Source organism: Oncorhynchus mykiss, chromosome 23 (genome assembly GCF_013265735.2).
Source record: "Oncorhynchus mykiss isolate Arlee chromosome 23, USDA_OmykA_1.1, whole genome shotgun sequence".
NCBI lineage: Eukaryota > Metazoa > Chordata > Actinopteri > Salmoniformes > Salmonidae > Oncorhynchus > Oncorhynchus mykiss.
Genome location: NC_048587.1, coordinates 47,448,181 through 47,462,034, shown reverse-complemented (window position 1 = coordinate 47,462,034; position 13,854 = coordinate 47,448,181). Strand labels below are relative to the sequence as shown.

At 41.5% G+C, this 13,854-nt stretch overlaps 2 protein-coding genes across 3 annotated transcripts; one reads left to right on the top strand and one right to left on the bottom strand.

The window, feature by feature from the left end:
- Nucleotides 1-645: 645 nt before the first annotated feature.
- LOC110502886 (mitochondrial import receptor subunit TOM22 homolog) lies at nt 646-3,506 on the bottom strand. Its single transcript, XM_021581232.2, has 4 exons — nt 3,192-3,506; nt 2,591-2,709; nt 2,183-2,300; nt 646-1,868 (listed from the first exon to the last, which is right to left on the bottom strand). The coding sequence occupies exons 1-4, from the start codon at nt 3,279-3,281 to the stop codon at nt 1,794-1,796; spliced, it is 402 nt and encodes a 133-aa protein (XP_021436907.1). The 5' UTR covers nt 3,282-3,506; the 3' UTR covers nt 646-1,793.
- A 519-nt stretch (nt 3,507-4,025) lies between these two features.
- On the top strand, nt 4,026-11,368 carry LOC110502884 (transcription factor MafF). Of its 2 annotated transcripts, none has more exons than XM_021581230.2 (3): nt 4,026-4,257; nt 8,980-9,066; nt 9,164-11,368. In XM_021581230.2, exons 2-3 carry the CDS (start codon nt 9,034-9,036, stop codon nt 9,605-9,607), a joined length of 477 nt encoding a protein of 158 aa, XP_021436905.1. In that variant the 5' UTR covers nt 4,026-4,257; nt 8,980-9,033; the 3' UTR covers nt 9,608-11,368. The 2 variants fall into 2 exon arrangements, with proteins under 2 accessions (XP_021436905.1, XP_021436906.1); XM_021581231.2 differs by lacking the exon at nt 4,026-4,257 and adding an exon at nt 4,287-6,599.
- Nucleotides 11,369-13,854: the final 2,486 nt, after the last annotated feature.

The following is a 13,854-nucleotide window of genomic DNA, read 5'->3' as shown; positions in this document are numbered from 1 at the left end:
AATAGGCACAATGTCTTGAAGTATATATCGTTTTTGTTTCTAGCTGGCTATAGGCTACTAGTTAATAAATGGGGAAAAACTTAGAAATATCTCATGTCAGAAAATATTAGCAAGCGATAAGTTGGTTAGCTAGCCAACGTAAACTATTGCTCCTGAAAGATTTGACAGAATTAGGTCGCTTCCTTCACTGACTTGACAGCCCTGTAAAAATAGAAAGTGTATATAAAATGTTGCAAAGCTAATGATGACTTTCAACTTATCAATATGAAAAATGACTTGCCACCTGAGATGTATTATTCAGGTGGCGGGAAAGTTTAACAGAAGTCCTTTATCACGCTCGTGTTTGAAAGTTGAGAACTGTCAATCGAAAGTGTTACACTTGCGAGATGCTTTCATCGGCAACAATCAAGTAAACTGTCAATCAAATTATATGCGTGAGATGCTCTCATGCTCTGCTCTCATCAGAAACAATCTTTAGGAGTGATTGATCTTGATGCACAGAAGTTACAAAGTCAATTTATAGTATTTATCTCTTAAGATACCTGTATTTTCCTACAGTATACAAATGTAATGTATCAGAGGAAAGTCAGGTACATGTAAATCATTTCAAACAAGTTAACTGTAATGGAGGCAAAGCAGCACATGTTAATGTCCATTTCGTTGGTGTTTTTATTCCTGCAATCATGTCGAAAACACAGACGTAGAATTAGCTCTGGAAGCTGAGGTAAGAGACCATAAATTCCATAGGGAGTGACAGAGAAAAGTAACTGACATTCTCTCAGGCTTGACAGGACTATGTGTACATTGACATAATATATTTACAGATTTATACTGTATGTAGGGAAAATGCTGTTTGAATCTTAACAAAATATACTTTTTGTGATGCATATTTTGTGATGGATTGGCTTTAATGCCCAAATGAAACCAAGTCTCAAGCAACACGTGACAGACATTCTCTGATCACGAACACTTTTTCAATTGGGTATCCCTGTGCAGTTGTTGGGAATGGGAATTTTAACACTCACAACAAAGAACACTTTAACACCCTATCTATGGCTTAGTCTTTGCAGAGTCTTGTGGCCTGCTGGCTTTTGTTGCATCTGAGTAGATGCATATTCCAAGAAGTCACCAACTCAATAGGCATGGTCGCCTTACCTGGCTTCTCTAGTGTAAGCCTGTTCTTGATGTAGAGGTACAACGAAAATCAGCAGACACTATAGATCTCAATGACCAGCTGTGACTATGACAGATCTATGATGACAGTCATGTCTAGTCTACCATGATTTTCCCACTTACAAGTGGAATGAACACGGTCCCAAACCAAACACAGGTAACAATAGTTGAGGCCAAATGTAGCTACACACCCACATTAAAACATTGTTCTTCAGACCACACACACACTCTTGGTAACCTCTTATAACCGCACTAATATCCCAATTTCTTCAATTATCTACCTGGTCCAAACTCTGTGGAACACATACATATTTATATCACTATACATATAAAAAAAGAAATTAATTAAAAGGACAGTGCTCAGAAGTCAGTCTCTGCAGGATGTTGAGTAAGAGAGACAGCAAGAGGGACGTTCATTATTGCAACACCCAGGACGTGACATCATCCTCCTCCTCAACCTCCTAAAATGACCAATCCTGGATGTTGGAATGAGCATGTGTGCTGACCAGATGCAGCTTTGTATTCTCTTCCTCCCTCTTCTTTGTCTCTCTCTCTCCTTCCGAAAGCCTCCCCTTTCCCCCGTTGGTTAAAGCTCTAAGGCTGTCTGAGTGACATCTTCATCACATTTTCACTGGAGCTGGAGGCATCATCCCTGGCATCCCACCTGACATCCCTGCGTTGGGTCCCAACAGGATCTACACAAGGAAGGGGCATTACAAAAACATTAGTTCATTTATTAATTGACAACACCGCAGATTCTAATGAATCATAACAAAAAAATGATTTACCCAATTCCAAATCAAAGCCCCAAAGGCTTTTCACGTAGATTGAAAAGTATAGGACAGGTATAGGCTATATGATTATATATCCACCTTGCTGTCTGAAATGCTAATACTTTTAGCCATATTGCTTTAATTTCAGAAGAACAAGAGCCTAGCTAGGACATAGTGGTAGGGGCTAGTAGTGTATTTGGAATTGAAGATGGTCTGTCAGGGAGATAGTACAGTACCTGTCTCTGCTGCTGTAGCTGCTGCTGCTCCAGCTGTAGTCTCTCAGTCTCAAACACCACCGGAAGGACCAGGATCATGAACGAGGTAGTACCCACCCACAGGGCAGCGCGGGAGAAACTGGAAGAGACATGGCGACAGGAGGTGAGATGAGAGGGAAAAGTGGGGGTTAAATAACAAACAGACATGAGATAACTACAGTAGATTTTTTTTTTTTTTAAGATGGTGTAACTGACTCTATTTGGAAAGACCATGGGCAGACAGGCAGGCAGACAAGATACTCCTTGGAATACAGAGCTGTTCAGAACTGTGAATGCAATATAGTGCTCCATCCACACAGCTCCTGTCATTATTGTGCATGGTGAAGCTCTAAAACGAGAGGTTTCAGACGTTTTCAGGAGAACACTCACCTGTACAGCTTCTTGGCCATAGTGACTGAGCTTGATACGGTCACCTCAGCCGCAGAACGCAGTGTATCAGGGAACATCTCGGTCAAACCCCACAGCCTCTCAATAAAAGTCTCATCCAGCTGAGGGGAGGTAGACAAGTTACTACAACACTGATAACATGTTTATTGTAGACCCAATGGAGAATGGAGGTATATAGTAACTACATTAATTAAGGATTTTCAAGTCCAAAAAGTAGCCAGCTATGTTGAGGTACTAACTAGTATTGAAAACCTTCATATTACTGAATGACACATGACAGTTTTAGACAATTCCTACAATGCATGTGCCCCCACCATGGGACAGTTTAGTTCATGGAGTTCAATTTAAGGTACAGCCAATTACAGTGCAGGTGACGTTACATGTAAAACAGCTATCCTAGTTGTGCACGTGATAGTTCGCTAGCTAGCTACCATGCTAACACCGGTGAGCAATTACTAGCATAACGACTGACCCTCAGTAGATGTAGCTAGCTAAATAGACATACCCATTCAAATGAAATTGTATGTATGATCGTGCATGACAGTTACGGGGTGACAGGTGTCAAGTTGCCATTCATCAATACCTCCTCATCTTCATCTTCGTCGATCTCGCCTTCTGGGGGCCGGGTATCGACTGGGCCCACAGCCGGTGATAGCTCTTCGATTCCAGCCATGGGAAACTGTTCTCGCGCCTCTTACCAGCCGGTGTGATTAGCAACTCAAAATGTACCTCAATCGGTGGAAGGGTGAATCAGTAATTTAATGTTTTATCGTTTAATTATTGCTTTTGCCCCGGCTTGCATAAATGTTGGACAGAAGAGGCGTGCATTGGTCCTGCGACAATCTGAGGTCACTCGGGTAAGCTACATGTGCGTTGGATGACGGGAAAATTTGTCAGTTGCCTGACTCTCTAAAATAAATGGCGCCCTCTGTCGTACGAGATGTCTTATTAGCGTGTATAATGATTCAACAAAACAACTGTATTTAAAAAAAAAAATGTGTTTAATATTAAGATACCGTTTTTAGTATTTATGTATGATGCATGCTGATCTCTTTGGCTAGTAATCCACTATAAGGAGAGCCTCAACATTTGTGATTTCAAAATGCAATGTATTCGAGCAAGGAATCAGACTCTCCCTTTCTACAGTATAATTGTAATTTCAGGGTTGTTGTTTTTTCACATTTATATAAAAATGAAAGTCATTTTCACCTACATTCACTAGGTATGCAGCTGACTATTAATTTGGAATGTCATTTTCCCTCATATATTTACCTTTTCCATACATCGCCTTTCTAAATCAATAAGAATATGAAAGGTCATCATCATGGAAAAGTTTGGGACTCATGGATTCCTTATTGTTTACATCCCGATCCTTTGCTTCCAGCTCGTACGCTGTGGGGGCGGGCGAGATCCACCCTCATTCCTTCGAGTTTACGTCATTGTTACTGTGTTTTTTGTGAATGAAAGAATCTAACCCCACCGAACAGAGTAATTCCGGGAAAAGGCGGACTGACATTTTGTCGATTATCTCACTTCGACTTAACACAGTATTTGACTTTTCTCCGTGTTTTTAAACATTTATTTATACAATTGTGTCGACAACTCAAAGACAGGCTGTTGGTACTCTCCAACGACATAGCTAAGGACAAGTAAGTAGGCAGCTGTTTGCATTTCGAGTTAGGCAGCCACCTAACTAGCATTGGCTAATCCGTGTTGTTGGCTAATGCTACTAGCATGTTGTTTAGCTAGCCTTGCAAAATTGCTACAAATTGGCAACAATGATACGACCACATATTCACTATTTACATATCTTAGATGCATGTCGGGTATTGTTCTCGATATGTGTGGTGTTTTGTATATCATTGTATAGGTTCTAATTTTTAAAGGTTTAAAGGAGCTATTTAAAAAAAATAGATGGCGACCTGCGCAGTTGCGATGGCGTGTGTTTACTATCGCATTGAGCTACCTCGACAGCTCCCTTCCAGTTTAAGGAAATGGGTGGATTTTTATTGAGAATTAAATGTTTACATAGGCACATCTTAAATGTGAATCTGTTAATAATGAAAGTTATCTTATGAAACATTCATATAATTTGAAAGATAAATATAGCTTTGTGTTTCTGCTTCTCGGCTAATTGGATTACACATTACAACTAACGTCAGAACTGTATTGTGTTATAACACTATTAGGCACAAAATACTGCTTTAAATGCAGAATTTACGGGTATCGTTCCATATTTAGTGAGGTTTAGCCCGTTAGAAACTAGCGGTGGGCAGCTTATTGCTGAATCACTATGACTTTATGAAATGGTCACATCGGTTTACAACGACGCCTCGTGGTAGGACAGACGTTTTTGAGTGTAAGGTCACTTCCCACGCATTTCGGGAAACAGTAAGGTCAAAGATCCACCGTAAACTCACCAGAGCCTTTATTTAGAACAATAATTATAATCCAGTCTAGACGTCTATGTTAGAGCTGAGTCATTCTATTTGACATCTATCAAGTTCTTATTGTGATCTCGTTCCTTATCCTAATTAGGGGAAGGGGATTTTATTGTTAATGATTGTAACAACACATGATAACCTACATCAAACGCAATAATAACTTCTAAAATAACACTCAAAACATAGCTGCCACTTGTCCTGAATAGATCAAATATTAAAATGTAAAAGATATCCTCCAAATACCAAGTTTCACATGCAAGAGTCCAATCCAGCCAGTGGAGGCTCCTCAGAGGAGGAAGGGCAGGACCATCATCCTCAGTGAAAATAAATGGAAACATTCGTTAAACCTTTTAGATAAAACTATACTAAAATATTCATACTAAATATATTAATGTCACCAAATAATTGATTAAAACACACTGTTTTGCATTGAAGGTCTACAGTTGCCTCAGCAGCACCAGGGTAGCACCATGGTGTAGACGGAATACAGTTATATTCCTTCGTCCTCTGGGTACATTGACTTCAACACAACCTAGAAGGCTCATGGTTCTCACCCCCTTCCATAGACCTACACAGTAATTATGACAACTTCCAAACCGATCAGAGCTCCTGCAGCATGAACTAGCATGTTGTCCACCCAATCAAAAAATCAGAGAATGAATCTAGTACTGAAAGCTACAGCTAGCTAGCACTGCAGTGCACAAAATGCGGTGAGTAGTTGACTGAAAGAGAGACCAATAGTTGAACAAATTCATTTCTTCCAAATTAAGAAGTGAGAGGTTGTATTTTTTTAAATTGTAACTTTTACTTAGCAAGCGAATGCAGCTCGCTAGTTTTAGCCTACTCAAACACCCAGCTCAAAAAGAGAGGGATGCTATGTTAGCAGGCTGGTTATCAAATACTGGAACTCTTCCAAGTCCAGGTAAGCGTTTGGTTTTATTTTATTGCCACCGGGGCCTGCCGGTGTAACTGCTGAACTGCTTTCTGACTGCACTGTACTGCATGATTAAAGAAGGTTTACTTACGCGTCAGTTCTAGTAGCTATGTTGACAATGGCGTGACAACGATGTATGCTGTGTGTAGCGGTTAGCGGTCATGGTATGAAGGTTTGGCTTGGAAAGGTTTTTGTGCCTGGCTATAGACAGCTGATGTACAATGAAGTCCACAAGCGAAGGGAAAAGGTGAGAAGAGGCGAGCACGTAGATAGTTGCAAGACTACAAAGGGAAACCAGCCGCATCGCGGACACTGACATCTTGCTTCTGGACAAACTAAACACCTTCTTCACCCATTTTGAGGAGAACATTGTGGCACCGACACGGCTCGCTACCAAGGACTGTGGGGTCTCCTATTTCCGTGGCCACGTGAGTAAGACATTTTCGCGTGTTATGCCTCACAAGGCTGTCGGCCCAGACGGCATCCATAGCCGTGTCCTCGGAGCATGCGCAGACCAGCTTGCTGGAGTGTTTATGGACATATTCAACCTATCCCAGGCTGCTGTCCCCACATCAAGATGTCCACCTTTGTTCCTGTACCTAAGAAAACAAAGGTAACTGAACTATTGCACCGTAGCACTCACTTCTGTCATCATGAAGTGCTTTGAGAGGCTAGTTAAAGATCATATCACCTCTACCTTACCTGACACCCTAGACCCACTTCAATTTGCTTACCGCCCCCAATAGATCCACAGATGACGCAATCGCCATTGCACTGCACATTGCCCTATCCCGCCTGGACAAGAGGAATACCTATGTAAGAATGCTGTTCATTGACTATAGCTCAGCATTCAATACCATAGTACCCTCAAAGCCCATCATTAAGCTTGGGGCCCTGGGTCTGAACCCCGCCCTGTGCAACTAGGTCCTGAACTTCCTGATGGGTGCCCCCAGGTGGTGAAGGTAGGAAACAACACCTCCACTTCGCTGATCCTCAACACAGGGGCCTCACAAGGGCACGTGCTCAGCCCCCTCCTGTACTCCCTGTTTACTCATGACTACGTGGCCACACACGCTTCCAACTCAATCATCAAGTTTGCAGATGACACAACAGTAGTAGGCCTGATTACCAACAATGACGAGACAGCCTACAGAGAGGTGAGGGCCCTGGGAATGTGGTGCCAGGAAAGTGACCTCTAACTCAATGTCGACAAAACAAAGGAGCTGATCGTGGACTTCAGGAAACAGCAGAGGGAGCACGCCCCTGTCCACATCGACGGGGCCGCTGTGGAGCAGGTGGAAAGCTTCAAGTTCCTTGGCGTACACATCACTGACGATCATCTGAAATGGTCCATCCACACAGACAGTGAGGTGGAGAAGGCGCAACAGCGCCTCTACAACCTCAGGAGCCTGAATAAATTTGTTGTGGCACCTAGAACCCTCACACACTTTTACAGATGCACAATTGAGAGCTTCCTGTCGGGCTGTATCACTGCCTGGTACAGAAACTGCACCACCCGCAACCGTAGGGCTCTCCAGAGGGTAGTGCGGTCTGCACAATGCGTCACTGGGGGCAAACTACCTGCCCTCCAGGACCCCTACAGCAGCCAACGTCACAGGAAGGCCAAAAAGATCACCAAGGATAACAACCACCTGAGCAACTTCCTGTTCTTCCTGCTACAGGTGCATCAAAGCTGAGACTGAAAAACAGCTTCTCTCTGTCCATCTCAAGGCCATCAGACTGTTAAATAGCCATCACTCTGTGGCTTCCACTCGGTTACGTAACCTTGCACCTTAGAGGCTGCTTCTCCATATACATAGACTTGAAATCACTGGCCACTTAATAATGGAACACTAGTCACGTTAATGTTTACATATTATTGCTTTACTCATCTCATGTATAAACTGTATTCTATTATACTGTATTTTAGTCTGTCACTCCAACATTGCTCATCCTAATATTTAATTATTCCTTAATTCCTTTCTTTTACTTTTTAGCTTGTGTGTATTGTTGTTAATTGTTAGATATTACTGCACTGTTGGAGCTAGAAACACAAGCATTTTGCTACACCCGCAATAACATCTGCTAAACGTGAATGTGACATCATTTGATATATATATATACAACGAGCAAAGGGATCATTCTGTTTTCATGTGGCTGCTATGAAAGGGAACTCTGTTTGTGTGTTATCGTGTCTTCATTCTGCCGATTCTGCCGGTAAAAAATATATATTTTTAAAGTTAGACTGAAGTGAACAGAACAGGTATAAAAATTCACGTTTGCAACTGTTGGACTAATGATGACACCCTAGATCACCTTGATTACTCAAAATTCTAACGACCTGTGCACCTACGCTGTAAACTTTCATTCATAGACTAGGTTGTAGCAACCTCATGATGGGTATAGGGAAAATTACAGTATCATGTAGTAGCCTAAACCTATCACTGTTACATTGAGCTGGGTGAATGGAATATGAATGACATTATGCTGTAATAGAAATAAGGCTCGTAAAAAAAGCACCCCCCCCCCCCCCCCCCATCTTAAACGGCACCGACCGCCACTGAACCCAGCCCCTATGCTTTGAGCATTTGGAAATGCACAATATGTCCAATCTGTTAGGTTATAACTGTATTCATATTAGTTCAGTTCTGCTGTGAGTGTTAGGAAGTGGTTACTAGTGTTTGAGGGGAACCTGATTTGAGCAATGTGGGATGGGCACATGATAGACTTAACTTCCCTTCACCATTCCAGTCAGGGGAGAAATCTTAAACTATTAACTTCACTTTACTCCCACTTAGACAGTTGAATGATAGACCGCAGAAGTGTGGTGGATGTTTTTTCATTTCAAGGGAAGGTCTTCAGTCCAAGATGGAATGTCTTTATATCCTACTACACTGGTGTAGTAGGTGTGTGTGTGTATAAGGGAACACATGAACTTCATTAGATTAACGTTTCTCAAATGTAATCATGTCCTTTCTCTCACTCTCTCGTAGACCGTCTATAAATCTGTGTTTATTGGTGTCGGAGACACAGGATAAAGCCAGATCATGACGTCAGAAAGAAGCAGCAAAGCCCTGAAGGTAGAATTAGAGTTCATTCGATTGTAAAGTGCATGTTACACGCACGTCACAGCACTTTCTCTAAAAGAAAATGATACAACTCTCCATCCTTCTCCAGGTAAAGCGGGAGTGTGGAGAGAACGTTCCGGTGTTGTCGGACAGCGAGCTCATGTCCCTGTCTGTACGGGAGCTCAACTTGCACCTGCGGGGTTTGTCCCGCGAGGAGGTCCAGAAGCTCAAGCAGCGCCGGCGCACTCTGAAGAACCGTGGCTATGCTGCCAGCTGCCGGGTGAAGCGCGTGTCCCAGCGCGAGGCCCTGGAGCAGCAAAAGAAGGAGCTCCAGAGGGAGGTGGAGAGGCTGGGTGTGGAGAACGCAGGGATGAGGAGAGAGCTGGAGGGCCTAGGGGCCAGGCTGGCAGCCCTGCAGAGATTTGCCCGTGGGTTAGAGTCTGGAGGGGGCAACCTCCTGGCTACAGCCCCACGCCTCAACACAGCCTCTGTCATTACCATAGTGAAGACCCCGCCACAGGCCCACGTCCAGAGAGAGCAGGGGGGTTCCTAGGAGGAACCGACCGGGCTGGAGACAGACAAACGCTTGTACATGTACACTCATATACACAGGCACGTACATACACTCTCATATATATATATATATATATATATCACACACAGCTAAACACATGCACGCTTGGAGAGAGCAGGAGGATTGGAGGAATAGGACAAATAGGCACTTATGAAGCTCATGCGCTTCGGGTGACACAGACACACACACACACACACACACAGACGTACGGTGTTCACAGGCAGTGACAAATAGTCTCTAAACCCAGCCAACACACACTCAGACATGCGTGGACTTAAGGAAACACGATGGTTGACGAATCCAACTAAAGTACGACAGACGTGCAAAACAGGGACACAGACACCATCCGTGGACAAAGCCAGTCTTGCTGCTGGTGCTCTCTGTAACTGCTACTCAACAGGCCCGAGCCAGCTAACACTCTGCCTTCTGGCATGGCATCCAGCCCTGATACACAATGTCTGGGTTAATCAGACTCTTCCACCGCTTCTTCTAATGCTTTGACTTTTTAAATGGCATCACTATTGACATCTGTACACGTCTTGGAGTGTTGTTCCTCTGTACTTCTAGTGTGTCGATACTATTGTGCTTCACTGTGCTGCCGTGTGTAGTGGTTACATGGGTGTTTTCAACTGTACCACAGTGCACATTTTGGTTTGCTATTAAAAAAAAAACATCCTTTGCTTGTCTCTAGATTCCCCAACTTGCAGAAGTTGGTCATTGCTGGAAACAGTTGAATAATCAACATCTCGTAGAATGCTATGTCAATGCAAAAATCAATTGATGCATTCCTTTATCTGTTATTTTATAATGTTTATACAAGAGACAAATGTTTGAGCAAACGTTTATTCAGAGGTATTCTATTTTATGTGTATTTAAAGGATAGATATTACAAAGCTAATGAGTGCTGTGATGTAATGTATGTTTCAAATACCTGGATATGACTAGTTTGGGGAAATTCTCAAGTCTACTTGTTGTATGGAGTGTGACAATTATTTTTGTAATGTTTAACTTGTAATGAGCTGTTTTAGATATGCTAAAAGCCAACGGTCATGTTGCTGTAAGATGATTTTAGTATGTGTGTACACCATATTTGTACTAATTTCATAGTGAGTCGTGTGGCTTGTTGTAGGGATACTATTTTTCTATAAAGTACCAAGGTGATTGCGATGATACGTATTGTTATTTATGATAATTATTATTTTACGTTTTGTTTTCTGAAATTGCTCGAAAGGGAGACAAACACTGTAAGGAGAAAGAATGAAGGAAAAGAATGGTAGAAGAAAAAGAGATGGATATGAAGAAAAGATGTGGTGGTAGAGAGGATTTGGGAGGTGATTGAGGAGGTCAAAGAGAGAGGACAGAGATGAGTGGTGCTTAATTCACCTGAAAGCCTTGTAACATCCAGGATTTATCAATAAACCCCTGCTGACTCCACTAGACAGTTTGATTCGACATTCGGAAATTAATGGCAATATAAATTTAATCTGTCAATAATATGACTCATTATATTGTGTTGATTAATACTCCCTTAAGATATACTTAGCTATCTTCTCAATATCAATGTTGCATAGCATTTATCCTCTGTCTCATATAAGATTATTAATGTCAAATTGTGCTGGATGTTTTGTACAGCAAAACTAAAATGGTCTGTATTTATTACATGTATTTTTTCTATGGTGAAAATTAAGTACATTGTCTATTTTATATATTAACTGAAATAAATGTTGTATATATTGTGAATACAATGGAGTGATTGTGATCATTTATATAAATCAAAAACAACAGGTGTAGGTAGACCTTACAGTGAAATGCTTACTTACAAGCCCTTAACCAACAATGCAGTTTTAAGAAAATACATATTAAAAAAAAGTTTAAGTAATGTACAGGGGGTACTGGTACAGAGTCCGTGTGCGGGGACACCGGTTGAGGTAATATGTACTTGTAGGTAGAGTTATTAAAGTGACGATGCATAGATAAGAGTAGCAGCAGCGTAAAAGTGTGTATAGGGGGGGGCATGTGAATAGTCTGGGTAGCCATTTGATTAGATGTTCAGGAGTCTTATGGCTTGGGGGTAGAAGCTGTTTAGAAGCCTCTTGGACCTAGACTTGGCGCTCCGGTACCGCTTGCCATGCGGTAGCAGAGAGAACAGTCTATGAATAGGGTGGCTGGAGTCTTTGACAATTCTTAGAGCCTTCCTTTGACACCGCCTGGTATAGAGGTCCTGGATGGCAGGAAGCTTGGCCCAGGTGATGTACTGGGCCGTACGTACTACCCTCCGTAGGGTCTTGCAGTCAGAGGCCGAGCAATTGCATACCAGGCAGTGATGCAACCAGTTAGGATGCTCTCAATGGTGCAGCTGTAGAACCATTTGAGGAGCTGAGGACCCATGCCAAATATATTCAGTCTCCTGAGGGGAAATAGGTTTTGTCGTGCCTTCTTCACAACTGTCTTGGTGTGCTTGGACCATGTTAGTTTGTTGGTGATGTGGACACCAAGGAACTTGAAGCTCTCAACCTGCTTCACTGGTAGAGGGTGAGGTGAGTCCCCTTTCACCCCTTACAATGCAAAGCACATTGACGACTTCAAAAAAGTAATATAAATCAAATTCCTTAAGTCAGTCATGACTCAGTAGCGGTGTTGGTAAACTATCAATTATGACCACTGTTAAATTGTAATGGCTGACCATGTCACACAGCTGATCATGTAGCTGTTGATCACGCTGTTTTTGCCAGTTCTTCCCCACTGGTAGGTTTCATAATGTATGAGAGGGAAGCAAAAAGGAGAAGAATGAAACCATAGTGTATGTACAACAGCAGGGAGCGGTTTCTTTAGGGAACTACAACTACTGTTGACTAGGGAGGTTAAAATAACTTTCAGAAGAGAAAAGCAGATATAATGTTCATGTCAAATTGACTTTCAGAAGAGAAAAGCAGATATGTCTCCCCATAAGATTTCCCACTCTTTCACTTGTGATTTGGAGCTATATTTATCATAAAATCATAAAACATCTAAGAAACAACCAAGTTCTAAAAATACAATTTAATATGAAATAGCATAATAATGACAAGACTCCTTTAAAACAAATCTAAATATCTTTATTTTCTCTTGGCCTAATATTTTTTTTCTCTGAATATTATTTAGATGAAAAACAGAAGCATAATATCAGCAGATTTATGACATAATACAGAAAACTAGTCAAAAGAAGAGAGTTTATAGAGCGACATCTTGAGTCTTCTACATCTGGTTAATAAAATGCAGGCCTAGATAAAGAGAGAGAGCGCAGAGAGAGAAGATATCAGGAAAATGGAGAATGAAATAGTCTTGTGGTGTGATTCTCTCTGTACCAGAAACTCTAAATGTTTGGGGATGAGTCCAAACCATCATAATATATTCAACGTGTTAGAGGACTCAACTGAATGCTACAGGAGACATCATAATATATTCAACGTGTTAGAGGACTCAACTGAATGCTACAGGAGACATCATAATATATTCAACGTGTTAGAGGACTCAACTGAATGCTACAGGAGACATCATAATATATTCAACGTGTTAGAGGACTCAACTGAATGCTACAGGAGACATCATAATAAGCTCTCTGGTCTTTCCTCTCAAGGCCTACTTTAGTTCCATAACATGCTACACACTGGCCTCCACATTATAATTAAAGCAGACATTCTGACTATACCTTAATGGCAGTGGTGTAAAGTACTTAAAGTAAAAAATACTTTCAAGTACTACTTAAGTCGTTTTTTGGGGTATCTGCACTTTACTTTACTATTTATATTTTTGACAACTTTTACTTTGACTTCACTACATTCCTAAAGAAAATAATGTACTTTTTACTCCTTACATTTTCCCTGACACCCAAAAGTACTCATTACATTAGAATGCTTAGCAGGACAGGAAAAATGGTCTAATTCACGCACTTATCAAGAGAACATCTCTGGTCATCCCTACTGCCTCTGATCTGGCAGTACAAATGCTTGGTTTATAAATGAGTCTGACTGTTGGAGTGTGCCCCTGGCTATCCGTAAATAAATAAAAAACAAGAAAATCGTGCCATCTGGGTTGCTTAATATAAGCAATTTTAAATGATTTATACTTTTACTTTTGATACTTAAGTATATTTTAGCGATTACATTTACTTTTGATACTTAAGTATACTTGAAACCAAAAGTCACTGGGTGACTAACTTTTACTTGAGTCATTTTCTTTTAAGGTAT

What these genes read in the sequence shown, in the direction of transcription:
- LOC110502886 (XM_021581232.2), bottom strand. Translation starts at nt 3,281, where the DNA reads ATGGCTGGAATCGAAGAGCTATCACCGGCTGTGGGCCCAGTCGATACC. An exon ending in ATGGCCAAGAAGCTGTACAG is followed by an intron (nt 2,301 to 2,590) that starts GTGAGTGTTCTC and finishes TGTCTCTTCCAG; the next exon opens with TTTCTCCCGCGCTGCCCTGT. An exon ending in AGCTACAGCAGCAGAGACAG is followed by an intron (nt 1,869 to 2,182) that starts GTACTGTACTAT and finishes TTCCTTGTGTAG; the next exon opens with ATCCTGTTGGGACCCAACGC.
- LOC110502884 (XM_021581230.2), top strand. Translation starts at nt 9,034, where the DNA reads ATGACGTCAGAAAGAAGCAGCAAAGCCCTGAAG. An exon ending in GAAGCAGCAAAGCCCTGAAG is followed by an intron (nt 9,067 to 9,163) that starts GTAGAATTAGAG and finishes ATCCTTCTCCAG; the next exon opens with GTAAAGCGGGAGTGTGGAGA.